Raw genomic sequence first — 20,982 nt, forward strand, 5'->3', positions numbered from 1 at the left:
GGGCGCGATGCCTATCACCCCCGCCGGAGTCTGCGGCAAGGGCTGTCGCACGAGTCTCCTAGTCGGTGTGGGTTTTGTGCAGATGGGACAATGCACCGAAACATTCCCCTCGCGCTACAATATGTCTGAGGATCAGTTTCTCGGGTAGCATTACGCCAGCTCAATTTGATGCACTGTTCAAGTTTTTGTCCGCCAAGTGCCGAGCTTCATTAGGCAGCGCGGGTAGCAAAACAGCACTCTTTAATATGGATGCCAAGCCACCTAAGATATTATTGCCTGAAAGCTCTAAGATCGCCCGTGATCACGCTTTTTCCTCGTGGCGATAATTTCATCGTGCGACCTCAATCCGATGCACCACGCCCTCCTACTCCACCATGGGATGTGAGATGTGAGATTCAGGCATCCCTCGCGCCTGAGCTCGTTCCCAGCCATCCGAATACGCCACGCGCGATCGGCGTCCGTGTCGTCTTACGTCAGGCGACAGTACCAGATCCACCTTGGCGCCCAAATTACTCGGCTCAGGTAATGCAAACAGCAGGCACCAGCAAGATCCTATTATGTACGATCGGCACGGTCTGAAATGGAATTCTAGGCTCGATGTTCAGCCTGTGCTATTACTAAGTTACGTGTCGGGTATATTGTAATCACACACACTGATGGATGAATTTTACCCCCTATGCGTGCGAGCTCAGGGGTCGAAACTCCTTTTACGCTTGTCTTTGAATATATCAACTATTTTAAGAAGATGACGAGTTGTGGTTCTCTGGGTGGACACCAAGCAACGTTATGCAGACTTTATGCTCGTGCTAGGTACAATTTGGGTCAGGCCCAGGGGCGAATCGATACATTCACTACGTTCTCCACACCAATTGACTTTCAATCCATCTATAGAGTGATCTAGGCAAGCTACACAAATACAATTCTACAGAATGGCACATACATGTAAATCAGAACCAATTCCCCATTGTCTATCTAGCGACACATAAAGTGCCCAAGCCATTTCTCGATCAGAACACGTCCAGAGCCGGAAAAGCAAGGGTTACAAGAATGAGAAAAGCTGACGGTAATCCTTGAAACAAGGCAGAAGGGAAAGGGAAAGGGAAATGGTCGGTAAAGCGATGATGTCCATGTACGCCATGAAGAATGAAGGAAAACGAATGGCCACTAAAAATGACCAACGCAAGACAAGACAGCAGAACAACCGCCTATAACGGACAAATGGATTGTGGGAATTACATGGGAACTCTTTTTTGCAATCTCCAAATGCGGAGATACCAGACAGGAATATGTACGCGGATAGGAAATATGAAATAGGGAATGACAGACACGTGGCATGTGGTTTAGGAGTCGTCGACAAGACGCTTGGCGGCGAACGCGCGCTTGGCTCCGTCGAGGAGAACATCCATATTGCCGCTGTTGTCGCACATGCTGCGGAACAGGCCGCCTTCTTTGGTGATCAGGGTCCAGGGGTGGTCGAATTCGATGACGCGGCCGTGATCTAGGACGAGGACTTTGTCGTAGTCGATGATTGTCTGGAGACGGTGGGCGATTGTGATGATTGTGCTGTCGCGGAGCTCGCGCAGGGTCTCTTGGATCTTGGCGTCGGTGGCGTAATCGATTGAAGCGGTGGCTTCGTCCATCATTAGGACGCGGGGTTTCTTGAGGAGGGCGCGGGCGAGACAGAGGAGTTGGCGCTGGCCTTGGGAGAGGTTGGAGCCAGACTCGGAGACTAGGCTATCCAGGTTGTGGAAGATGTTCTTGTTATCGGCGACGGAGAGGGTACTACCGTTCATGCCGTTGCCCTCGACGGCGGTGAATGTGCTTGATGTTGCGGGCGTGGTGGCGCCAGAGGCGCCGGAGCCGATCAAGTGGACACGGCGGATGGCTGTGAAGATCTCGGCGTCGTTGAACAGGCCGAAGGGGTCGAGGTTGCTGCGGATAGTACCCGTGAACAGGGTGGGATCCTGAGGCACGATGGTGATTGCTTCACGGAGATCCCGCAATCCAATTGCGCCAATGTCAACGCCGTCAATCACAATCTGGCCCTTCTCGGCCTCCAAACCACGGAACAGTGCCAAAGCCAATGAACTCTTACCCGCACCGGTTCGACCGACGATACCAACCTTTTCACCAGGCTTCACAGAGAAGGAAACTTCTTTGAGCACGGGATCGAGGTCCGGACGGTAGCGGGTAGTGTAACCCTTGAAGTCGACAGCACCTTGGCTAGGCCAGTCGGTCGTAGGGCGGTTTTCCTCGATAACAGGGGCTGCCTCTTGCTCAACCTCCAGATACTCACGCACTCGCTCAACGGAGTTCATGTTCTGCTGAACCTCGGAGTAGAGGCGGACAAGCCAAAGCACGTTCTCAGTGAAAGTCACCGCGTACGTCAGGGACAGACCAGCGGCACCGGCATCAATCTTGCCAATGTTAAGTAGCACAAAGGTTGCGGAGAAGAACGAAACCAGAGCACCAGTCCAGTCGACACGCAGAGCAAGCCAGCGGTTACTAGCCCAGAGATAAATGTGAGGGCGGTTGTAAGCGTTGATGCGGCGGTGGTTATCGACCATGAAGCGAGGACCATCACCATAGGCACGGATAGTCACAATACCATTAAGAGTTTCGCCAAACTGCTGGTACAACGGGCTGCGTTGCACAGACTCCAGACGCTTAAGATCACGAGAAGAGTTCAGGTAGACGGCACCGAGCGCAGTGTACACGAGAGTGATGAACACACCCGCAATCAAGAAACCAGGAGTAATAACAGAAATGAGAATGACAATCATGATCACGGAAGCCAAGCTGTGAAGCATGCCGATGGCGACAGGAGCAACTTCTTGGTCGACAGACTCGACATCCTTTGAGAATCGGTTCATAAGCTGACCAAGGGGCGTAGAGTCGAAGAACCGGAACTTGGCGTGCATGACTGCCTTGAGCAGACGATCGTGGATCTTCCAGGATGCGTGAAGCGAGCCCCAGAACAACACAGCCTCCCGACTCAGGGAGATTGCGATATACAGGATGCCGAGGAGGGCATACACACCGAGGTAGTAACCCACATTGACCTCGCCATCTGCGGCAGTGCTTGAGAAGCGAGAGCTCAGTTGCTGAGGAACCCAGGTGCTCACCTTGGAAACACTGCCAACGTTGAATGTGGGAGGCTTGAGGTGAGCTGCAGCGGCATAGCTACCAACATCCTCCTGGTTAGCACTAGCAGTGTGGTATGCGTTGGCCCACTGGCGAATCCAGATATTAGTCGACACCGAACCAAGTTGCTGCATGCAGAAGATTGAAACGGCTAAAACCCAGTAGTATCCTGAACCCATGGAGCGCAGATACATGATAACAGTTGACCATTTGATACTGCCAGTGGCCTTGCTCTCAGCCAACTCTGTCTTCTCATCCTTCTTTCCGTTGGCAATTCCGTTTGCGTTTCCATTTGTGGATTCGTCCGCGTTGTCCTCTTCGCGATCCGAGGGCGCACGCGAGAGACCACGAGAACTGGCGCGAGAGCCAGGACGGGACTTGAAGAATTCGTCTCCGAGGGCGCCAGTAGCAGCGACATCATCGGGGCGACCTTGAGCAGCGACTTTTCCATTTTCCAGGACGACAACGTGATCGGCCTGGGGGACAGCGAGGGCAACGTTGTGGGTCACCAGAACGCAAGAGCGGTTCAACATCAGAGGGCCAGTAAGAGCTTGACGGAAGAGATGTTTGGCTGTGTGAGAGTCGACGGCAGAAAGACAGTCATCCAGAAGCAGATGGCGAGCACTGCTATAGACAGCACGGGCGAGAGATATTCTTTGCTTCTGGCCACCGGACAGACTGATACCCTTCTCTCCGACCAGTGTCTGGTCTCCAGCATCGAGTATTTCAATATCGCGTTCCAGAGCACATGCCTTGAGGACAGCGCGGTAACGCTTTTCGTCAGGAGGGGATGCGAAAATGATGTTCTCCTTGACAGTGGCGTTGACCAACCAGGCCTCCTGGGCACAGTACGCAACACTGTCAACCAAACCAGTTGCAGGGTCAACGGGGAGATCCGCACGGCTCGTCATGCCTCCAGGAAGATGGACACGGCCTTCAATAAGTTTCATTTCACCGAGCAGGGCCATGAGGAGAGATGTCTTTCCGGAGCCAGTGGGACCAGCAACAATGCTGAGACGACCAACAGGGAAGTCGACATCAATGTTGATCAAACGGAAGGCATCAGCACCATCATCGGAAGAAGAAGAGGGCTGCGGCCGAGGGCCGGAAGTGCTCCAGGACAAGGTAGCCTTCTCTAGAGCGATCTTGGCCGGTCCATCGGAGACACTGCTATCACGTAGCTGGTCATACTTTCCGGTCTCCTCCTCGTTCAGATACTTATCTACACGATCAAGAGAGACCTTTGATTCCTGGACGTGAGCAACCATGTCTGCAAGCTGGTCCAAGGGCACACGCAAGAGCGAGAACATCGACAAGGCAGGGAAGGCGATCGACGGGGTTAATTGCTTCTTCTCAACGACGGTGTATAAGAAGAAGGACATGAATGTGATCAAGATCGGTGTTCCGTACCAGACGGTAGCGGCGGAAGACCAAAGAATATAGCGACGGCGCAGGGACTTGAGCTCGGCCTTGCGCTTCTCATTGACGATATCCTGGAACCGTTGCTCCCAGGCAAAGTACTTGATGATGCGGATATTTTGAAGAACCTCGTTGGTTGCATGAATACGAGCATCGGTGCCTTTGAGGATCGCATTCTGGACCTTGTTGAACTGCCGAGCGATGAAGAGGTTAATGGGCAACATGAGGACCATCAACGCGATGCCAGCAAAAGAGCTGAAGCCCATAATCTTATAGAGGAGTGTGATGGCCATGATAATTTGCACCGGAACACTAGCCCACAAGAAGTGAAGGTAGGCGCCAACCTCGCTGACCTTGAACGAATCGATGGCCATCAGGTTAATGATGGTACCGACATTGGCTTGCACGTTGGCATCCTCCAGATCAGATTCTGGCTTTTTGCCAGACTCGGTATCATTATTATTGTTGTCCTTCTTCTTACGACCGAAGGAAAAGAATTTGCTTTTCTTCTGCTTTGTGTCCTTTGATGCAGCAGGTTCCTCGACGACCTTGCGAGTGGCTTCCATGGACGCACCGGCTTTACGTCTGAGCGCCTTGGAGTAAATTTCACCAATGATGATGGCGCGAATCTTAACACCCATCTTTCGGCCAATAAACAGGGCCTGGCCGTCGGCTACACCCTGGACAATAGCGGAGCAGAAGAGAAGAATGGCGTACAACCAGGCCGCATTAGGAGTTGTCGAACGGGGGTCCTCGACGTATTCAAGGATGGCCTTAAGTAGCATACTCGGAACAAAAACGAACAGATTGGCGAAGATGGTCCAGGCACCCTGAATCAAAATAGTCGAGGCGAAGAATCGAATCAGCTTCCAGGCCAATGAACCCTTCATTTGCCTCTTACGGAAGTCCGTCAGGACCGTGGCAGCCTTCTGGGACGGAGTCAAGTTCCAGACATCCTTCAGCTCCAGAGGCTGTCGGTAGCCTTTCATGACCAACGGATCGAGCCAGGAGAAAGTCGCAAGAGACAGAAGACTAGCCATGGGGTGTCGCGGGGGCTCTAATCCCTCCTCATGCTCGACCAGGACCGGCTTGTTGCCTCGACGGGTAGTCAGGGCAATGAAGAGAAGCAATGTGCTCAGGGCGAATTGAATGCTACTGAGGGTCATGGCGTGATGTGAAATCGGGTGAATGATGGCAGATCGGAACACCATGATGTTCAACAGCCATTGGGCACTATACAACAGGGCGGTATGGGTCCAGAGTCTGGGAGCCGTGAGAATATCCATGGTGGACAGTAGAAGGCGAACCAAAACCAAGAACAATATGTAGCCCCATGAGATCAAACCGGCTGTCGCAGGAACGGCTCCATGACGGCCCCAGCCGTCTGTGGTCAAGCCGACGACGTGAATCGCGACCAGGCCGATCAGCGAGGCGATTTCGATGGCGACAATGGTGACTTCTCCACGCGGGCGATCGACCTCGAACTGTGATTGTTCGCTCTGCACGGCCTGGAGGAGTATGGGATCGGACTCGCTTTCGTGGCCATTGGGAACGTCATCTTCGGGGCCATTGTTTGCAAGGACTTTGTAAGCGACACCTTTGCGGTTAGTTGTGAAGCGATGGGCGAGACGGACGATGATCAAAAGCAAGGAGATAGCGCAGACCGCGAGCGGAAGCGTGATTTGCAAGATACTAGCCGATTAAAATGATTAGCCGGCGCGCGGGGCCTCAACGGTCTCCGACGGACTTGGTGCCGGTCGGCAAAGCAAAGGGGAATATGCGAAGACTCACTTGCGCTGGAAGCATTTGGAGAGGTCATCGATGGCCCAGACGGGGCCGGTGCATTGCGGGAGCATGATCTGCGGGGAGCAGAATGTGAACGGCTAGGATAGCTCTCCCGAACAGCAGTAGCAGGAGCAAGTCGCGAGGATAGAAATAGGCGATGCAACAGGTATTAATATGACCACCACCCCGGGTCTAGCAACAATCTTCCACTAGCACGCAGGACGAGGCTAGCATTGCAGTCGGAGCGAAACTGGAAGTGAAGCGTTTTTTTTTTTCGCTCTGGCTCTGGAGGACCGAGGGCCGTCGGGGAGAGCCTAGGATGAGATCAAGGGAGAGCAGGCGGGGTTATCCACGGCAAAGAGGTTGAGGGAGGAGACGAGGACAGTGGGGGGAGAAGAAGAGCTTAGGTTGTACCTAGGGTAGAGATCTCGACCAAACCCGGCGGTGGACCGTAGGGTCCGTTCCCGATAGTAAAACCTCAAGGTGACATGCGCCGCCACCACGTTTGCGTGGTGGAGCAAGTATCTCAGGTACGAGATCCGTCTACATACTACGATTGACCTAAGAGTTACTCGAAGTAGTCTTACATCAGGCCCTAGGGGCCTACTGTAAACTCCAATCTACCAATGTGCAGGTCGGAAGATGGAAGTTAATCCTATGACTCGTTGCAGCGTTGATCGTTCCTTATCGCGGCCAAGTTCCCCACCGATAGCGCTCGCCTTGGTCTGCCCCGTTTTATGATCGATCTCGTGCCTATAGCCTAGGCCTAGTTGCCTAGGTGGAAAGGGGGAAGGGGAAATAGAACAGGCAAGTAGGAGAAGTTCTTTGGTTATTTGTGGCGAGCCTGACGGGAAGAATCGTGCTCCTTTGCCACCGGAGGCTGCCCGATTCCTTGAACGTTCGCGAAGCCTGCCCTTTTGCGCCCCGACATCATCACTCCGCTCTCCACTTCCACTTCCCCTTCCCTTACTCCTCCCCTTCCCTTTCCACTTCCCTCCGGCCTGTGAGATCCCGACTCGCATCATCCGTACCCTCCCTCCACGACTATGGCGGAACGCATCCTCATGAACGAGTTCCGTGCCCTGAGCAAAGAGAAATGGGTCAACGTCGAAGTGAGTTCCACGCCGCGTTTGGAGATCCTGTTTTGAATACCCCTCAGATCAAGTACTGACTCTTGCTCGGTGCTCAGCTTCACAATGACGACATCTTTAAATGGGACGTCGCCCTCGTTGTCCTCAACGAGGACTCCCTATACTACGGCGGGTACTTCAAAGCAACTATGACCTTCCCCTCAAACTACCCTTACAGCCCTCCCCGTAAGTTCACTGTAGAGGACTCCGTTAATGGCGGCGTACATGTTACACAGGATCACTAATACAATGCTATACAGAGTTCCGCTTTCTTGTGCCCATATACCATCCCAACATTTACCCCGACGGCAAATTATGCATCTCCATCCTTCATCCGCCAGGCGAAGACGTAATGTCCGGTGAATCTGCCGCCGAACGCTGGTCTCCCGCCCAACGAGTCGAGTCCGTCCTCATCTCCATCCTCTCCCTCCTCGATGACGCCGAGGTCTCGTCCCCTGCCAACGTCGACGCTGCCGTAATCTACCGGAACGATCCAGACAGATTCCGCTCCATAGTCAAAGGCAACGTCGAAGAATCAAAGGCACACCGGCCAGTCGACTTCGAAATGCCGACTCTGATTCAAGACGCATCGTCCCGTGAAATCGTGGAGAAGGAGGATGAGGACTTCTGGGCTGAGTCGGGTGACGACAGCGATCCCTTCGGTGGGAGTGACTCCGACTCGGACATGGATATGGATCATTTTACCGGAAGTGACGACGATGACGACGACGATGAAATGGACGACAGGATTCTTTAAGCGAATACATCCTTCCCCGCCCTACATATCACCACATCACACTACAGATTTTCGATTTTTTTCTACTCTTTTTCACAGACAGCATAGCATTCACGGCGCAGATCGTGGATCCGGTTTAGCATGGTTTCTTTTCGCTGATATGCTGGCATTCATGGCGATTTGGAAGGGGCATTACCTTGGTTAGCATTTCAATTTTTCAGATAATATTATAAACTTTGTCTTTCGTCAGATGCGGCGCTCTTCAAGCTGTAGCACAAGATCTTAAGGCTAGCCCGAGTAATAACCCTGATCTCACCCACGCTTTTTTTTGGAACTCTGGATCCATCCATCTTGGCGGAATCTCAGCATACGCATACGCATTCGAGTATGCGTATGCTGAGATTCCGTATCGAGGAGTAACGGGGTCGATATATTTTGTGTTGGTAGCCTACAATAGTGACCAACCAAAATCAATAATGTTTTGACTTGGTCCTTGCTCAATATAAACTAGCGGACTGCAGGGGCTGCCATGCCCTGGCGCCGGATACCACGTAAAGTGGACATTCAAGGGCCATCCCAGCCCCAGACAACTCCTTGAAAGCAGCTTCTACAAATACATTTATGGCCACCATTATGAATTTGATCCTTCGATGAGCTGGACGGCATTTATCGCGATAGAGCATGACCGATATATATCGCCACAATTAGTATTCCTCACGAGCATATCTGGCCACTGTACTTACATGCGATGACGAGATGCAAAGAAGCCTAGTCATCATCGAAGGAGATTCAATATCTACAACGTTGAACTAACTTGCTATTTCCTCGCAACCCACTTTAAATGCGAACAACGCACCTAGCCGGGCCTATATCGGAGTAAAAGAACCTCCCAATTGTATATAAACAACCACAGCATATATATACCGGAGCAGTATGAGTGAGGTTGTGACAGATTTTAAGGTAAAGGGGGTTGGAGATCGAATTAAGGCAGAGATTGATGATGAGTTGAAGGTGATGAGCGCCACTTGGTTGTTCATGCTCATGAGAATGTTCAGGAGATGGTTCTGTAGAAGCATGTTGATCTTGCTGTGGGCCTTGTGGAACAGCCCAAGACTGGTGCACAGTTGAAAAAGAAGTCCACCGATGAAAGTGAGCCTTTACAAGACAGGAGAGAGCTAAGTAGGCTGGGGAGTGGTGTTGGAACGTGGAGACGCAGACCGACGTGCGCCGGCCCAAGGATGTGCTTTAGGTGGCCGGGCATACATTAGCTATTGTAGCTACATTACGCTACTAGACTGAATCGAGTTGTGTAGTACAATACTCGCACTACGAATATAGTCAAAGGCCTGGATGTAAACCCAATAGACGTTCTAAATCGAGTTGAAATATATGGATGTCGACAAATATAATACGTAGTGGTAAGGAGAGAAGCGACAGTCTGGTACGCAGGGGATGCGTGGACCACCCAAAACAACGAAAATGAGATAAAGCCAAACGAAATATGATCTGCGCCGTTAATCCTTCATCCAAATGCCCATGTGTAAAGTCCCGTCACAGACAGGACCTGGTCCGAGGTCTACTCTAGACGATAACAGCCTTCTTAATCTCGCTGTAGATGGCGCCGAGCTCCTGGTCAATGACCTTCTCGGCCTTGTTGACGAGACCGCTAATGCGAGTCTCAATGTCCTCGACAGTGGTTCCAGTGGAGCCGGACTTGTAGCCACCTTTGGCGAGGATATCGGTGTAGTTGGAGGAGCCACCACCGTTCCAGGCGAGGAGCTAGAATTATGTCAGTCATATATCTATAGAGTCAATCGTTTGGTACGTAACTTACGTTAGGGGTGTCGGAGGGAATGTCAGTCAGGGCACCGGAGGTAGCGACGGCGATCAGAGCATTCTTGAGCTTCTTGGGGGTGATCTCCTCGACAGCGAAGGCCGAGTCGGAAGCGGGCTGCAGGGAGACGTAGTAGGCCAACAGACCAGCAATGTGGGGAGAAGCCATGGAGGTACCGGAGATGGTGTTGACGGCGTACTTGCTGCCAATCCAGGTAGAGAGAATGTTCAAGCCAGGGGCGAAGATGTCAGTGCACTTTCCGTAGTTGGAGAAGTAAGCACGCTCATCAGCCAGAGTGGAGGCACCGACAGTGACGGCCTTCTCGGCAGCGGCAGGGGAGTAGCTGCACGCATCGGCGTTGTCGTTGCCAGCAGCGACGGCGAAGTGGATACCAGCATCAACGGCAGCGTTGACAGCGAGATCGAGGGTACGAGAGCTACCACCGCCCAAACTCATGTTGGCGACACTGCCCTTGAAACCCTTGACCTTTCCGCTCTTAGCATCCTTGGCCTTCTTGATGTGAGCCTCGGCAGCCCACTCGACACCCTTGACGACATCGGACATGGTACCGGAGCCGTTGGAGCGCAGCACCTTGACAGCATAGACGTTGGCCTGCTTGGCAACGCCGTACTTCTTACCGGCGATAGTACCAGAGCAGTGAGTGCCGTGGCCGTTGCCATCCTCATCAGCGTCGTTCTCGGGGATGGTCTTGCCCCAGTTGGCACGGCCCTCGAAGTCAACGTGGTCGGTGTTGGTACCGGTGTCAATCACGTAGGCATCAACGCCCTCACCACCCTCTTCAGCGTAGATGTACTTGTTGAAGGTACCGAAGGAGAGGCTGTCCCGGTGGGAGATACGGGCCAGACCCCAGGGAGCACCCTTCTCAATGGCGGGGTCGGCCATGGTGTGAACGATAGAGTCCTTCTCAATGTACTCAACCTAATACCGAGGAATGTTAGCAATGGTTTATCATCCGAATTGCCGGTGGTTAACTGGCAGGCTGAGCTACTTACATCCGGGTGGCGGCGAACCTGCTCGATGACATCCTCGTGGAAGTGACCGGCATAACCCATCAGTGAACCAGCCACGTGGAATGTGTGCTTCATGCCCAGGAAGGCATCGGACTCAAAGCCGAAGAGCGATCGCTTCTTCAGCTCCGTGCGGCCCTGGGTGGTGTGGATGTCCTGCACCCAGCTGTGGTGAGCGGCCGCAGCCGACTGGTCGACATGGTTCTTAAACACAACGATATAAGAATCAGAAACCTCCTCGGAATTGGTGGAGGAGATGATAGGAGCTGCCCCGTGGTGGATGGAGTCCACTACCATAGGTGAGGCAGCTGTGAGCAGTGGAAGCAACGCCAGGCCAAACAAGCCCTTCATGATGGCGGATAGATTCGTACGACACAGGAAATACGAAAGAGACTGGGATAATAATGGGATAAGTTAGATAGAGAGAGAGTTGGATGGGAAGGGGAGGAAGGAGGAAGGAGGAGATGAGGAGAAGGAGGAGGTAAGAGTCAACGAGAGAGCTTATCAAGGGGAGACGAAAGGGCAGGCGGAGAAGGATGATGCAAGCGGAGCGATTACCGTACGGAAACCCCATCGGATGACCAGTCGATTGCCGCCGAGCGTCGATCTGCAGCGTAGGAAAGGCTACGCGGTGGAGACATTTACTCCGGGGGTGGATAGTACTGTCACGTACTGTAATGAGGAGGCGCCCCCGGAACAAGGCTCCTGCTGCGTGACTTCCAAGGTTCTCTTATCGGGCGATCTTCACTATCTTCATCATTTCCTTGTGACTGAACAGCTAGAACTAAGCTACACCGTAGGATACTGATAGATAGCTTCCATTCCCTGCATTACGTCGGGTACCTGGCTCTATGTAGGGTGGCACGGACATGAAACTCTGGGACGATCTCCAAGGCAACTCGTCCTCCGAAGTCGCGTGCTTCTGCTCGGATGACGCGAGTGTACATAGTTCGTATAACCACGCACCTCAGTCAGGGCTCAGCGCACTGGTTTCTAGGCAGCATACTCCACACTTCCCTGGACCAACCGTAGGCTTATCGTGTGTCTTATCATCCGAAACGACGATCCCGTAACCCACTGACGCCGTAACCTGGCCTAACCTGGCCTAAAATTGCCTGCCAGTGCCTGACGGGCGTCCGCTAAGCCCCCTCGCTCAAGACTTGTCACCTGATATCATCTCCCCGGCGTTGATACGTTCACATTTTTGTGGCAAGCAGGACCGGCCCTATTCGTTGCGTTAGTTCGAGGTGTTTGTTCTCATGTCGTGTCTTGACTGGACCCGCTAAAGCACAACACATGCAGACCGCCTCAATCTGCTCGCCAATCGCGCTATCACGGTCTCTGGTGGTTATCCGCCATCGGATCAGTGGATAAGATTTGGCAATGCCTCCACTTCCTCCCTCGCCATCCGGATCGACCGAGCGACTAGCCGCCGAGCTTGCGCCCACCGTTGACCAGCTCAAGGGCCTCGGTGCGGGCAATGCCATCACCCTTCCCCAGGCGCTCGCGGCCACCGAACCCCTCCTCCGTCTCCGACATACCTTTATCGATGACGCACGCCCGCGGACCGCCAAAGATGCATTCCGGCACCTATCAGGCTTCCAGACATTGCTGGACCTCGCCGACCAGCTAGTGGAGCTGTACGATGCCGAGGCTCTATCTAAAGATGACAGGAAAAGCTTGCTGGGGATCTACAAGGATGTCTTGGGAGTTCTGGCCGAAGGATTGAAGGACCATTTTGGTAACCGACGATATTTTGCTCGCAGGGTCGCTGGGGGTGGAATTGCTGTCCTCGAAAGAACTCTTGACCTGCTGGCCGGAAAGATAGATCAAGCCGAAAGCGATGCTCAACAACTCTACGGTGCTGTCCTTGCGGCCGCTTTGTGCCAGGAAACAGTTGCAGGTGTATTTGGAACACTGTGTGCAAAGCTTCAGAATAAGACCGAGTCTTCAAAGGAACTTCAGGATACAGCGGGTCAGATTTTGGGGTCTGCCGAGACCGTGGAGGTGGCAGAGCTTCTGGGTCCAATGATCCGTGTTTGGTTGGCACACTCATCCTCGGGGCACGATTCTCTACGCCTCGCTCTTCCCGCATGCCTTTGCCAATTAGCTGCACAATCCCGGAGAAACGTGGTAGCCTTGCATGGCACAGGAATGTTGACGTCTATTCTTCCGCTCTTGTTCGATGACGGCCGGTCCGATGCCGAACAAGCCCTTTACCAGGATCTCGCTCGCTATCTGAGCGTTCAGGGCATGAGCAGCTTGGATGATGCTGTGCTTCTGTACCGCCGAGCTCACGAAAGTTCAAAAGTACTCAAATTCCTTCTTTCTGCGTTAAAATACTCCAAAGAGCCTCCATCAATACAGTTTGACTTGTCTCTGCATGGCTTTTGTTCTGTGGAATTTGCGACCCTAAGTCGTCCATTCCCACCAAACGCATCTGCTGGCTACACCCTGGCAGCCTGGGTCCGCTTCGACGAATTCGATCTGAACACCCACACTACAATATTTGGCGCATTTGATGCCAGTCAGACATGCTTTCTTCTGGCTTATCTAGAGAAGGACACTCGCAACTTCATCCTCCAGACTTCAATCCGTGGAACACGCCCTAGTGTTCGGTTCAAGTCGGCCAAGTTTGAGTCAGGTCGCTGGTATCACATTTGCCTTGTTCACAAAAAACCCAAGCTTTCGTCATCCTCCCGAGCATCTCTCTTCATAGATGGTGAATTTGTGGAGCAGTTAAAGATTGATTACCCTTCCACTCCTGTCAGTAATCATCCAACCCGGCCTCCGCGAATCCAAGCATTCTTTGGAACACCCCAAGATTTAGCCATGCGTCTTGGAAAGGGTGTCTCAACCTCTCGGTGGTCACTTGCAAATGGAATCCTTTATGACGAGGCATTCAGTGATGATATGGTGGCAGTCTTCTACAATCTGGGTCCTCGATACTTTGGAAACTTCCAAGACTGTCTGGGCTCGTTCCAAACATACAAAGCCTCTGCCACTCTTAACCTCCGAAATGAGCACCTTCATCCCGGAAAAGAGGAGTCTTCTGATATTGTCACTGCCATTAGACGCCGAGCTAGTACACTGGTTCGCGAGAGCTCCATTTTGATCAATGTTTCCCCCGTTGCAGTACTTGACGATGACGATAGCAACAATGTTGACGAATCTCAACTCATCAAAAGTCTGTCTCGACAGGCAGCAAAAAGCCTCCACCAACTGACGAAAGCCGGTGGAAATGCCGTCGCCATAAACGGAGCTACTCCAGCTATCAATGATGGCTTAACACAACCACAGGGAGTTGGCATTCTGACTGGTGATCCCGTTATTGCTGTTCCAAGGTCACTGGACGACGCTAGCTGGTGTTTGGGTGGCTGTGCTGCCGTGCATTTGAGTCTAATACAGGCAGCAAACACTGCGGAAACAACTCGTCTGGCCGTGGAGGCGCTTTACGAGGCCGTTCAAGACAACTGGCGGAATAGTGAGGCCATGGAGAGAGAGAACGGCTACGGCATTCTTGCGTCCCTCTTGCGCGAGAAGCTTGGCTTTACTGCCGGTAACTTCACTGGGAATAATCGAGCGACTGCGCTTGGATGCAGCCCCGAAGAGCAAAATGCATTGACTCTCGATTTGCTGCGTCTCACGCTTGCATTTGTGGGATACGACTTTGAGCGCCCAAACCATTCCATCATCACCAATCCCCTTGCTTATCGAATTCTCCTTGTGGACATGGATATCTGGCGGCTCGGAGAACTCCCGTTGCTCAAATTGTATTATTCGCAGTTCCGGGTATTTGCCACGGACAGCAACTACCGCCGATTCAACGCAAGGCGGCTTGGTCGCATGCGTGAGTAATTTCGTCTCAATACCCCGAAGACTGGTTGAGGAATTGGAACGAAAGCTGACCAACAAATAGGCGTGAACAAGAAACTTGTTGAGACCTTGAAGACCGGTGAACTGACGCAAGAGACACTCGAACCGTGCTTATCATCCTTCCGATCATTGATTGAGAGTAACTTGTCCCCCGATCTCCTCCGCTCTCTGGCCTTAGCTATCACCTATGCACTTCACAAGCCAAAATCACCTCCCAGTCTCCAGAAAAAGAAAAGTATTCGGTTCGCACCGGCGTCGTCCCGACCAGGCTCATCGAAATCCTCAGACTCTGCTAAGTACATATCAGCGATTGCCCTAGGGAAAGAGATGATGCGCTTGTATGCTTCCATACTGTGTAACCCTATTGATCCTGCACCGCTGAAGAAATTTGCCAAGGCGGTCACAAACAAGGTAAGTCGTAAACAGCAGCAATCGCAGTAATTCTCACTGACAACAAAAAGTGGCTTTTGTACCTTTCATGCGAAGACGAACCTGAAATCGTGGTTCTTGCATCCAAGATCTTGGCCCGACTTCTAGTTGTCCATGGGAGTGGCTATAGCAAGAAGTTTTCTGAAAAGAATGGCGGATACACAGTCTTAAGCCATCACCTGAGACGGTGGTGGAATATACCTGTTCTGTGGCCCATTTGCTTGTCCATTCTGTTTGGCCGAGACATCGCTCTTCTGGACCTCGACCGTTCTTTTGAGGTGTCGGAACTCCGAAACCTTTTCTTAGGTGGTGGGGATTTGCAGATTGTCTATCCTGAAATGCTGCCGGTGATCATGGGGATGCTCAAGACTGGACTGAAGAGTGCTGTTCTGGCAAGTGACGCAGTTGATCAAGGTGCCTCAGCGTCAGATGGCTCCAGTTCAGCCCACCCTAAGATGTCTTCTTGTAGCCTGGCCGGTAAGTTTCGACCATGAAGTCTGGATTGTTGCATTAATGCACTAACGATTATGTGATAGATGTCGCCTTGACGGACCAAATAAAGCACGGACTTTCGCTTTTGACCTCCGTTGTCCAATTTTTGGCAGAGGCACGCTCCAAGTCACAAGTCTTCCGGGATTTCACAGCTCAGTCCAACTATGTCCAGGAACTTCTGGCCATTCTTTACCCTGCTGTTGTAGGGTCAGATGCCGTCAGCCCCAACACTGAGATGAACTCTCGGTATAGCGGGCTTAGCTTTGACGAGAGCAACCTAGTTTTACGACCACGTTCCAGTACTGCCAATATCCAGGCAAACCTGCAAACCTCCACCGTCGAGTTCTCAAGCAGTCCTCCCGATGAGAGTACTGATAACCTGCGTCGCGGATCGTTCATTCTTGTCTCTTCCGATAAAAAACACCAGCCCTCCTGCGCGCGCATCCACCGTGTAATTGATCCCCAATTCACTGCAAATGGCGCTGTACCAGAGCATCCGCTTGTCAAGGCCATCTTCGGACTGGTTCTCGCCGTTTTTGAGGATCAATTGCTGGAGCGGAAAGACTTTTCCGGGCTCGGGCTGTATCACAAAACGCCGCCAGGATTCATTGAACAACAAGCGTATTTTAATTCGTGGATTTTCAAATGCCTGCTGTCGACTTTGAAGGAGTTGCCCTCATCTAAACCCCGTCTTCTCCAAGAACCTCGAACTCTGACAAATCTTGGCCGCTTTGCTACCCACCTGGCTGAGGCGGTCTATGAGGGTTGGTTCATGGATGGGGCGGCAGTCACACTGGAAGGTGTTGGGTCCATTCTTGAGTATCTTCAACGACCAGATATCTCACCTCTGAAGAGCATTCGGCTTTGTAGCCAGGCAGTTGCGACTTTGCAGTCAACTCTCTATAGAGTTGTTCTGTTCCAATTATCAGATGCGGAAGATGGAGAAGCCCTCTCTGTATTGAAGCGTCTGAACTACTGGCAGGTGGTTCTTCTCTCGGCATCTGAGACCCAGTCAAAATACCTCCACCTGTTTTGCTATTTACTTTACACCAAGCTGGTAAGCAATGACCATGACGTCCGTCTGGCGGCAGCAAGTCTCTGGAGAGTGATCCTCGTGCAACGGCCGGACGAGATGACTGTCATTTTGAGCAATGGACCTGTCTCGCTCCAGCGTAGACTCGCGGAAGGCTTTGATTCTCTCGTAGGATTGGAAGATGAGTCATTCTTAAACTGGATTGACGACCAGCGAAGTGATCTTGATACTTTGTTCTTCGGCATCATGTCTCGATCCTGGGATGCATTCGTTCTGGAGGAGAACGCAAAGAGTGAGGATTCTGCCAAGAACCGCATCTCGAAACGCAAAGACAGGCTCAAGCAATGGATTCATCTGGAGAAGTTTGATGAAGAAGTGATTCGTAAGCATGATGCCACTTTGCCCCATTGGATTTCGAACATCTCGGCATCTGAGTTCTTGAAGTCGCAGAGATCACAGCAGGATTCGCAGGACAACTCTGCCTTCATGTGGTCCGCATTCTCGACGCTTTTGCTGGATCTGCGACGACCGGGTGGTCTCCTTGCAGATGACAAGGAGAGAAAATGGAGACTTGATCAAACTGAGGGTCGCAGTCGTATGCGACTGCGTGTGGTGCCTGATGAGTCTGGTGAACGACAAGAGTATCGGCCAAAACGCAAGGCTTCTGAGCCACCTGCAGTCAAGATTGACACTCGCATGCGCGCCTTGTCGGAAGGAGAGGCACCATCAACACCGACTCGCTTGACAGCCGAACCCGATTCCGTGGGAGATCTTGAACAACAAGATGGTCAAGATGGCGACGCCGACGCTGATACCCGTAGCATGCTCGAAGAGAATTTCGAGATGATCGATGATCCGAAGTTCGAGCTTGAAGACTACGAAGACAAGAACCGGAAGGTGATGAGGTCTCTGCAACGAGGTGACCAAGTTCAAAATGTTTGCAACTTGTCTCGAATCATCGGTCTCGAGGCTGTGGAAGGCCTTTTGATTATCGGGAAAGACTGCATCTACATTTTGGACGGCTTTTTCCAACGGGCAGATGGCGAGATTGTTAACGTCTGGCAAGCTCCATCCGAGGAACGAGATCCGTATGTGCGAATGATTGCGGGCCGGGAGTCCAACGACCGCCGCTCCCAAGAGCATGAGACAAGAAGCTGGAAGTGGTCCGATTTAGTCAGCGTCTCTAAACGTCGTTTCCTCTTCCGAGATGTGGCATTGGAAATCTTCTTCACGGATGGTACAAGCTATCTCTTGACCTTCTTCTCTCCACGGGTCCGAGACGACCTTAGTAACCAGCTTGGTGCCAAAGCACCGCAAGTCACAGGAAGTGCAGGACACTCGCGGCCGGAGGACATCTGGCGCTACGAGACCCTACGCAGCCAAGAAGATGCGCCACAGTCTCTCGGCTCGAAGTTTGCTAGCGTCTTTGGTCACCAGGCATCAAACCCGGCGACACGCAAATGGCTTCGGGGTGAGATCTCCAACTTCCACTATCTCATGTTGATTAACACGCTTGCTGGACGAACTTTCAACGACTTGACCCAGTACCCTGTCTTCCCATGGGTTCTGGCCGATTACACCAGCGAAGAGCTCGATTTGACCAACCCGAAGACATTCCGTGATCTGTCGAAGCCCATGGGTTGTCAGACACCGGATCGTGAGGCTGGGTTCCGAGAGCGATACAATGCATTTGCAGAGATGGGTGATGACAATGCTCCGCCCTTCCACTATGGAACTCATTACTCCTCGGCCATGATCGTCAGTTCGTACCTCATTCGGCTGCAGCCATTCGTCAAGTCATATCTTCTTCTCCAGGGCGGCACTTTCGACCACGCCGACAGACTTTTCTACTCCATCCGCAAAGCATGGGAGTCTGCATCGCGAAGCAACATGTCCGATGTGAGAGAATTGATTCCTGAATTCTTCTACCTTCCCGAGTTCCTAGTGAACTCCAACAAATACGACTTCGGTCTTCTCCAGAACATGACAACAACCATCGACTCGGTTGAGCTACCGCCTTGGGCTAAGGGTGACCCGAAGATCTTCACTGAAAAGCACCGCGAGGCACTGGAGAGTCCGTACGTGTCCGAAAACCTTCATCACTGGATTGATCTTGTTTTCGGCAGCAAGCAGAAAGGTGAGGCTGCTGTTGAAGCTGTCAATGTCTTCCACCATCTGTCCTACAAGGGTGCCAAAGACTTGGATGCTATCGACGACCCAGTGGATAAGTTGGCTACGATTGGTATCATCCACAACTTCGGACAAACGCCTCATCAAATTTTCCAGCGGACCCATGCTCAGCGTGAAGATCAGCGGTACCGCACACCCCGACTGGATACACTTGCGGAGTCCCTGACCCAGATGCCACTCTCACTTCTTGATATCGAGGAGCGAGTGTCGACTCTCTCGATGAAGCAAGATCGTCTACTTTGCACCGCTGCTTTGAGACTCAACGTCCCACCAACCTTCGACCACTACATGGAATGGGGCTTCTTTGATGGCAGTGTACGCTTCTATGCCACGGATAGTCGCAAGTTACTTGGTCACTTCGAACACCTCCATATCGGACAGCTCTCCCATGCTAGCTTTGCCGATTCACGTACACTCATCACCTGTGGAACAGACTGTACAATCTCCCTTTGGACGGTCACAGCAGGCTCTAGGTCTGTTGACCTCCAGCCCATTGGATCGCTCTTTGGTCACCGTGCTCCGGTCACCACACTTGCAGTCTCGCGCTCATTCAGTGCCTTACTTTCCGCATCCAGCGATGGCCAGATCATGCTATGGGATCTGAACAGACGATGCTTCGTGCGAGCGCTTCCCGCTAATGGGATCGTCGACTGTGCCCGAATCAACGACGTTACTGGCGACGTCATTGTCTGTCGAGGCAAACGAATCACCATGTATACACTTAACGGAGAGCTTCTTGTTGACCAACCAGTGTGCGATTCAGCTGATGACTACGTTCTATCATGTGTCTTCTACGAAGGCGTTCAAAATGAATGGTTGGAACGCGAGCTCGTCCTTACTGGCCACAGCCGCGGTGTCGTGAACATCTGGAGCAAGGCCATACGTGGAGGACGGTTCGAATTGGAACTCATCCGACAACTACATCATACAGACAGCAGCCGCGACAATGGAGCTAATATCTCCGTCGGGATCAGCTGCATTTTAGCCCTTCCCCAGGTGGTTTATACCGGGGATGAGGCAGGCCGAGTGGTTAGTATTTCCCAAATCGTTGATGCCCTATTTTGAGGACAAGACACAGCGCTAATTCCGGTCTTTAGTATGAGTGGAACTGTATTCAACGGCGCTGATCCCTGATCCCGCAATTCCAATTCCCGCGCGGGCCGGCTACTGAACAGACGACGCAACGTGGAATTCGACTTCCTCACCGCAAAACCTAGACAAGTGGGAAGAGCATGGCGTTCTCTTCTCTTCATGGGGGACTTTGGGGTTTGTCCCCTCCGCATTCTTTCCCCCACTTTTATTTGAACCTCAGCATAAATAGCGCAATATTATGGCATCAATTAGCATGGGTACGGATGGCACGGGTCACCCTCACAAGACGGAGTAGATCGAGATTTAACCGGGCCCCGGTGAGCAGGATGCAGCCCCGTACTACAGTGGGCCGTTGGCCGGTCGACCATACTCCGGTTGGCGTGTTTTCGGAGCACACTGCGCCGCGATTGAGAGTTGGGAATCGTCTGGTTTCGAATGAAGTCATATTCAGAAGACGGGATATTCCATGGCAGATGCTTCTACGTAGTTCGACAAAAGATTCGAAGTGGTTGCAGGGAAGGGGGAGCCATTCGGAAGGTGGTGGAATTGGCGTTCCTTGACACGGAAACAGGCAAATTTGGAGGGGTCGTGACTCCGGTGATTTCATTGTGCAGCGTCATTGGGCCCCACTCGGCATCCCACCTTCTGGTACTTGTGTTCACTATGGGGTCGCCATACGGAACGCATGTACTCTTAGCTCAGCGTTTCCAGTCCATGGCTCCCCGCCTCTAAATACCTTCGTGCCGCCACTTTCCTCCTTTTCCCGTTCTCTTTCTTGACCATATCCTATCCCA

The 20,982-nt window shown here is 52.3% G+C and overlaps 4 protein-coding genes across 4 annotated transcripts; 2 read left to right on the forward strand and 2 right to left on the reverse strand.

Annotated features, from left to right (window-relative positions):
* Nucleotides 1–1,340: 1,340 nt before the first annotated feature.
* N7443_003806 (uncharacterized protein) lies at nucleotides 1,341–6,419 on the reverse strand (the record flags this gene model as incomplete). The annotated part of the gene is made up of 2 exons (XM_056883862.1): nucleotides 1,341–6,255; nucleotides 6,355–6,419. 2 exons carry the CDS (start codon nucleotides 6,417–6,419, stop codon nucleotides 1,341–1,343), a joined length of 4,980 nt encoding a protein of 1,659 aa, XP_056742140.1.
* A 975-nt stretch (nucleotides 6,420–7,394) lies between these two features.
* Nucleotides 7,395–8,235, forward strand: N7443_003807 (uncharacterized protein; the record flags this gene model as incomplete). Its single annotated transcript, XM_056883863.1, has 3 exons — nucleotides 7,395–7,460; nucleotides 7,538–7,664; nucleotides 7,739–8,235. The coding sequence occupies 3 exons, from the start codon at nucleotides 7,395–7,397 to the stop codon at nucleotides 8,233–8,235; spliced, it is 690 nt and encodes a 229-aa protein (XP_056742141.1).
* A 1,560-nt stretch (nucleotides 8,236–9,795) lies between these two features.
* N7443_003808 (S8 family peptidase) lies at nucleotides 9,796–11,427 on the reverse strand (the record flags this gene model as incomplete). The annotated part of the gene is made up of 3 exons (XM_056883864.1): nucleotides 9,796–9,993; nucleotides 10,049–10,987; nucleotides 11,062–11,427. 3 exons carry the CDS (start codon nucleotides 11,425–11,427, stop codon nucleotides 9,796–9,798), a joined length of 1,503 nt encoding a protein of 500 aa, XP_056742142.1.
* A 1,032-nt stretch (nucleotides 11,428–12,459) lies between these two features.
* On the forward strand, nucleotides 12,460–20,223 carry N7443_003809 (Beige/BEACH domain protein; the record flags this gene model as incomplete). The annotated part of the gene is made up of 5 exons (XM_056883865.1): nucleotides 12,460–14,926; nucleotides 14,996–15,363; nucleotides 15,414–15,858; nucleotides 15,918–20,125; nucleotides 20,194–20,223. The coding sequence occupies 5 exons, from the start codon at nucleotides 12,460–12,462 to the stop codon at nucleotides 20,221–20,223; spliced, it is 7,518 nt and encodes a 2,505-aa protein (XP_056742143.1).
* Nucleotides 20,224–20,982: the final 759 nt, after the last annotated feature.

This window comes from Penicillium atrosanguineum (assembly GCF_028827265.1).
Source record: "Penicillium atrosanguineum strain IBT 20685 chromosome Unknown utg000003l_segment0_segment0, whole genome shotgun sequence".
In the NCBI taxonomy this organism is placed as follows: domain Eukaryota; kingdom Fungi; phylum Ascomycota; class Eurotiomycetes; order Eurotiales; family Aspergillaceae; genus Penicillium; species Penicillium atrosanguineum.